Below are 7,151 nucleotides of genomic sequence, written 5' to 3'. Positions count from 1 at the left end.
AGGAATCATATTAAAAATACAGAAAGGTGTCAGCCAGGAGAAACACACCAACTGTGAAAGCCTCCTCTTAGTCATGAAAGAGTGGTAGTGCAGAGGGCGACATATAGCCAGATACCTGTCAAAGGCCATGACAGCTAAAAGGGACAAATCACAACAGCCAAATGAGTACATGATAAAAGCTTGTAAAAGGCACCCTTCATATGAGATTCTGTGAGAAGACGACAGTAAATCTGAAAGGAATTTTGGGTAGAAACCTGTGGTTCCATAAAGTGCATTAATGCAAAGGCTACTCAGGAAAATGTACATAGGTTCATGGAGGCTTTCATCCAAGACAATGAGCAGCACAAGAGAAATATTGAAGAACAAAATCACACAGTAATACAGTAAAGTAACTGAGAAGAGGGGTACTGTGAAATTCATCGTCTCATTAAATCCTGACAGAATGAAACTTCTTTCATTAGACTGATTATCCATGATCAGAGAGCACAAGTACCTTTTTAGCGAAACAACATGTGAGCGTACAGAGCACAAACTGCTGCATCTGTACCTGACAAATGTCTGCACTCCTTTTACAGCTCCCATTTGTTATAGACTTTGACACAGCAACAAAACAAACATTTGGGAATTCAGCCTTTGTTGGTGTATGGATATAGAAAAACAAAATGAGAAATAAATAAATAATCAAAGATTTACATAAAAATAAATTCATTTTTAATGCATAATTTATGCATTAAAAAAGAAATTATGCATGTAATAAAATCAAGAGCATGGTTAAAGTTATTAGTATATATTGTTCCTACTAAAAGCACAGAAAGTATATTTGTGAATTTGTGTTTAATCGATTATTTGTTCGTTTTGTTTGTATCTTAGCAATTGTGTTGGAAAGCTGATTTCAATGTACAAGAAAACTGGCAAGAAAGCACGCTGATGGACCACTTTTCAAAAAAGATGTTGATACTATAAGAAGCTATAATTTACACTTTTTTATACCTGACCAGAAAAAAAAAAAAAAAAAAAAAAAAAAATTAATTTATATGCATTTTCAAAATTTTGTTACCATAAAATGAAATTTTGCAAAAGATGGGGCCTTGTTTTTAAGTTTTGGGCTGGGGGCTCTTTTAAGTGGGGGGTATCACCTTGAATTTATTGGGGGGTAATTCTCTTCTTTAATTTTAATTGGGTGAATTATCTTGGCCAAAAATTACACTCCTTGGAAAGTTAACTTTAAAGGTATGAAAAACTTAGTTTGCCATTAAAAAAATTAAACTTTGAAAAAAAAACTTGGAAACACCAACCCAGCTGAAGGGGAACCCCCTAAAAAGTTTTTTCATTGCTAAATTTTTGCCATCACCGTTGGTACTTGCAATGTAATGGGGTTTCCGGCGTTTTTTTTTACGGAATGAAGGGAAAATTGGTTCGGGGAGGGGGGGCCCTGGTTTGTTTCAAAGGGCACCTGGCCCAATTACCCCTCAGGAAAAGCGGGTTCCAGTTTTTGAAAATGTATTTTGGCAGGGGACCTATTTATCGTCCAAATTTGCAAAATTTCCCCTCCATACCGAGGTGGAAAAGTGGAAAAAGGAATCAGAAGGAAAACTTTTCACTTGCATTTTACCCTTTCGGTTTAGGTTTGGTGTAAAAAAAACGGGGGGGTGCCAATTCAAGACTTGGGTTGTAAGCAAAAAACCAACGGAAACTCCAAGGTGCTATTGGGCCTTGGTTCGTTGGGGCCAAAAACCATTTCTTCTTACTCCAATTAAACTTGACTTTCCCCTTCTGGGAAGGCCTGGGGGCTGCGGGCTTTTTCAGTTTAAACCTTTTGGGACCTTTTCAGGCCCAATTTAAAACTCAGTTTTAGCAAGGATGTTTCCTTGTTATTTACCTCATGTTACTGGGCTACCCTGGTTATAGGGGATTTCCGTTTGGGGCTATTATGTCTTATATCGTTTCTGCAAAAACAAGCACGCCTTATCTGAAAAAAAAAAAAGGGAGGGCAGGCTTAAAATAGCAGGCAAGGGCCCCACCCCCCCACTGTGTGGGATTTCCAAAATTTTTTCCATAAGAAAATATTGTTTCTTTTTTTTGGTTTTTTTTTTGTTAAAATTTTTTTTTTTTTTTTTTTTTTTCTATATCTATTTTGTGAACTGTTATATATAGATGTCAGGTATTCTATATTTATCTAAACTAGCTTATAAATATCAGTGTGAGCAAGGTTACAGAAGTACATAAAAAGCTCTCAGCATACAGCAGTCATTCATACAAGTTGCCATTTTTGAGATTTTATCAGCTTCGCCCCAGAAAGGCAGCAGGCCCAGACAAGGTGTGTCCTAGGATGCTAAAGGCGTGTGCTGCTGAACTTGGGGAGCCGCTACAACGAGTCTTCAACCTCAGTCTGCGACTGGGGAGAGTGCCCGCCCTATGGAAGACATCCTGCATCGTCCCGGTCCCCAAAAAGAACCGGCCCAATGAGCTGAATGACTTCCGACCGGTGGCACTGACGTCACATCTTATGAAGACTCTAGAGCGGCTCTTCCTCAACCTCCTCCGACCACAGGTACAACATGCCCAGGACCCACTACAGTTTGCATACAAGGCGGGTGTCGGAGTGGAGGATGCCATCCTGTACCTCCTACACAGAGCCCACTCACACCTGGATGGGGGAAAAGGCACGGTCAGGATCCTGTTTCTTGACTTTTCCAGTGCCTTTAATACCATCCGGCCCTGTATGCTTCAGGAAAAACTGAACAGGATGGAGGTGGACCCCTGCCTGGTGGCTTGGATCTCCGACTACCTCACCGACAGACCACAGTACGTCAGGCTGAAGGACATCACGTCTGACACTGTGGTCAGCAGCACAGGAGCACCACAGGGAACTGTGCTGTCCCCTCTTCTCTTCACCCTGTACACCTCTGACTTCTGCTACAACTCTGAATTATGCCATATTCAGAAGTTTGCAGATGACACGAACTGTGCTGTCCCCTCTTCTCTTCACCCTGTACACCTCTGACTTCTGCTACAACTCTGAATTATGCCATATTCAGAAGTTTGCAGATGACACGGCCATCATGGGGTGTATCTGGGATGATCAGGAAGAGGAGTACAGAAGTCTGGTGAGGAACTTTGTCGCATGGAGTCATACAAACCACCTGCAACTCAACACCTCAAAGACTAAGGAACTGGTTGTGGACTTCGGGAGGTCCAGAGAAGGTCCACTGCCGGTTCAGATAGAGGGGGAGGAGGTGGAGGTGGTCAACAAGTACAAGTACCTCGGGCTGTGGGTGGACAATAAACTGGACTGGTCATGCAACACAGAGCACCTGTATAAAAAAGCCCAAAGCCGACTGTACTTCCTCAGGAGGCTGAGGTCTTTTAACATCTGCAGGAAGCTCCTGAGGATGTTTTACCAGTCGGTGGTTGCTGGAGTACTTTTCTATGCTGTGGTGTGCTGGGGGAGCAGCACAGCAAAGAAGGACTCATCCAGGCTGGAGAAACTGATCAGGAAGGCTGGCTCTGTGGTCGGCATGAAGCTGGACACTCTGGTGACAGTGGCAGAGAAAAGGACATTAAAGAAACTGCTGGACATTATGAACAATGCTGGGCATCCTCTGCACACGGCCATAAACAACCAGAAGAGTCTGTTCAGTGACAGGTTGCTTCTCCCCAAGACAAGAACTAACAGACTTAAAAACTCCTTTGTCCCACACGCCATCAAACTGTTTAACTCCTCTCTGGAGGGGAGAGGGAGGGGAAACAGGAGGACAAAGGAGGGGGGAACAACTAAGCTGTAGTGCCTCTTCACTTCACTGTGCAATACCTTTTGTGCAATACTTTTGTTAATAGTCAACAGTGCAATAGACCTCAATACTTGAAATGTGCAATTCACTTGTATTTTTATTTTTATTCCTATTTATTCTATTTATCCCCTTCGTATATTTTATTTATATTGTCTCTGTATTTATATATGTGTGTGTGTGTGTGTATATATATATATCTGTAACTCTGTAACTTCTGTCGTTCCTGTGCTTTTTTGGAAATCGAATTTCCCAGAGGAACCCACCCGAGGGATTAATAAAGTTCTATCTTATCTTATCATCTAATTTTGTACCTAATGGTTGTTTCAGAATGTTTTGTGACGATAGGAAGCACAGAAATGGGGAATTCGGGTTTCACGATGTAAGCTCTAGAGTCTTTCTATTGATGGGTTAAAAACGTGAATTTATATTCAGTAAAACAATGGTCATGAAGTTTTAAATTTTTGCACAGGCAAAAATTTTCAATGCCAGTTTTTTATGTTTATAATGCATATATGTTAATACAGGAAAGTTATAAAGGAAAAGTGTTTAAAATTTTTGGGTAGAAACCTGTGGTCCCATAAAGTTGCATTAATGGGAGAAAAAACCCCCAACTTCAGTAAAATGTAACATTTAGGTTCATGCAGGTTTTCATTCCAAGACAAATGGGGCCAGCCAACAAAGAAGATATTTGCAATACAAAAATCCACAACCAGTAACACAAACTAAAGGATTATCAGAAAATCCAGAATCAGGATACTTTTATTTGATTCCCCTGGGGGAAAATTATTTTTCGTTAAACAAAGTCGCTCCATTTATTTAAAAAAAAAAACCCAAACATTAAAACCAAAGACCCAGACAAATATGGCTACAACTAGAGAATAGACAATATATACATATATATAATATTGATATAATAATCATATCTATAGTTAAGCACCCCTGAGTCCAGGCCAACCCTGAGGCTGTTACGCTAAGCGGAAAAGGAAGGGGCCGGGGGGAACTGGTGAGTGGTAAGGCACCCCCACAGGTCCAGGATGAGGACAACGGAACATCCAAAGAATTACATTGGAAGGATGGGCCCCAAACTGACCGATGTGCCTCAGTTTGAATACCTCAGGCCCAGGCCAGAAAAAACCCAAGAAAAAGAGGGAGGGAGACGGGAGGAACCATCAGGAAGGACCAGGCCCTGCACGGTATGTACCCCAAACCGGCAGATAGAGGAGGTGGGCTGATATCCAGAAAATCCTTACCAGTGGGGCTGGAGTAGAATCCCCCCCCCCAAAAAAAAAACAAGGGGGCGGGGGGGGGGGGGGGCTGGATGAAAATGAACAGGCACAGAAGGGCACTTTAAATTCAGTGGCCAAGCAAACAAAAGAAAAACAAGCTCTGAGTACAAAGGATTCCATAAGAGGCTGGGGTCTATCACCACCAGGGCAAGGACCCCCAGGTGGGGCACAGGCTGTGTAAAGTAATTTTGGCCCCCAGGAGGGGACAATCCAAGCACATTAACAGGGCAGGGTTGGCCAAAGATGGCTAGCAGGCAAAGGCATTTACATGGGAACGCCATAACCCAAGTGGGCCGGCCCCCCCCCCCCCCCCCCAAATAGTGTACAGGAACATCTGTGCCGAGTATAACCTGGAAGTCCCGAGGTCAAAATGGGAGATGCCCCAAGGGTGGTGGAGAATGACCGAGCTAAGATCCTGTGGGACTTCCAGATACAGACGGACAAAATGGTGGTGGCTAACCAACCGGACATAGTGGTGGTAGACAAACAGAAGAAGACGGCGTAGTGATCGATGTAGCGGTTCCGAATGACAGCAATATCAGGAAGAAGGAACACGAGAAGCTGGAGAAATACCAAGGGCTCAGAGAAGAGCTCGAGAGGATGTGGAGGGTGAAGGTAACGGTGGTCCCCGTGGTAATCGGAGCACTAGGTGCGGTGACTCCCAAGCTAGGCGAGTGGCTCCAGCAGATCCCGGGAAAACATCGGAGATCTCTGTCCAGAAGAGCGCAGTCCTGGGAACAGCTAAGATACTGCGCAGGACCCTCAGCTCCCAGGCCTCTGGTAGAGGACCCGAGCTTGAAGGATAAACCGCCCGCAGGGCGTGCTGGGTGTTATATATATATATATATATAGAGAAAATATACATACATAAGTCACTCATAAATAAATAGCTAAAAGAAACGTGTAGTTGTAGCAGTAACCAGTGTGTTAAGTGGATGCGTTGTACAGGGAGATGGCCACAGGCAGGAAAGATTTCCTGTGTCTTCAGTGGTGCTTTTCGGTAATCTCAGTCTCTCACTGAACGTGCTCCTGTGACTGACCAGCATGTCATGGAGTGGGTGGGAGGTGTTATCCAACATTGTCTTTATCTTGGACAACATCTCCCTCTCCGACACCACCTTGAGGGAGTCCAGCTCCATCCCCACAACATAACTGGCCTTACGGATAAGAAGAGGGGTATTATATTCTCACTGTTTCATTAAATCCTGACAGAATGAAACTGCTTAGATTAGACACATTATCCGTGACAAGAGAACACATCTATCTTCTTAGTTGAATAAAAATGTGAGTGCACAGAGCACACATCTGCTGGATCTACATCCCTAACAATGTTTGCACTCCCTCTACATCTCCTGTTAATTACTGCTTTAGGCTCAACAATAAAACAAACACCTGGGAATTCATAAACTGTTCCTTTGATTTTCCTCTCATAAGGTTTCATCTGAATCGTTCTTTGCCTGGCCCTTCAAACAGCCAGCAGGCAAAAACACAGCCAGGCACATAGCCCCTGAAATCAATGGGACACACAATCCCCTTCACCATAGTAAGGTGGAAATTCTTAAAGAGGATAGATTTTTTTATTTTCAAATTTGAAAAAATTAATAAGGTTCAATGTCAAAAATTTACATTACTCTGTTGCACGAGTGATAAGAGCAGGCCTCATAAGATACACTAAAATGCACCATCTTATAGCTTTTTATTAGCATGTTGTATGTGTAAATATACCACCTCAGATAATGTATGCTATATGCTTTGTATGTTTCATTCATTTTATTTTTTTTATTTTTTTTTACTTTTTAAAATGCCATTTTTTGCTTCATTTCCAGTTTGCTTTCTCCAGTTTTATTATTATCTAATTAAAAGCTTGGGTCTATTATTATTAGTGGTGGTGTTTCTCAAGGGGAAAATGTTTAAACTACATGCAACAATAAAAATATAACTCTTTCTGAAGACACAGAATCTCAGTCAACAACATTACTGTTCAATTAATTTTGACTAAATTGTCAGTTATCTCAGTTTATAGTTTATTTTTAAACTACCTACAGTAAACAAATACACTCAACAAAAATATAAA

At 42.0% G+C, this 7,151-nt stretch overlaps 1 protein-coding gene across 1 annotated transcript; it reads right to left on the bottom strand.

Annotated features, from left to right (window-relative positions):
- Positions 1 to 15: 15 nt before the first annotated feature.
- On the bottom strand, positions 16 to 474 carry LOC121812638 (putative olfactory receptor 2B3; the record flags this gene model as incomplete). Its single annotated transcript, XM_042215364.1, has 1 exon — positions 16 to 474. A coding segment is annotated over exon 1 (459 nt), but the record flags the coding sequence as incomplete, so codon positions are not given.
- Between the last annotated feature and the right edge of the window lie 6,677 nt (positions 475 to 7,151).

Source organism: Haplochromis burtoni, unplaced genomic scaffold (genome assembly GCF_018398535.1).
Source record: "Haplochromis burtoni strain Fernald_Lab_line unplaced genomic scaffold, NCSU_Asbu1 Contig_705, whole genome shotgun sequence".
Lineage (NCBI taxonomy): Eukaryota > Metazoa > Chordata > Actinopteri > Cichliformes > Cichlidae > Haplochromis > Haplochromis burtoni.
The sequence above is the reverse complement of the archived record's forward strand: the minus strand, read 5'-3'. Positions and strand labels throughout refer to the sequence as shown.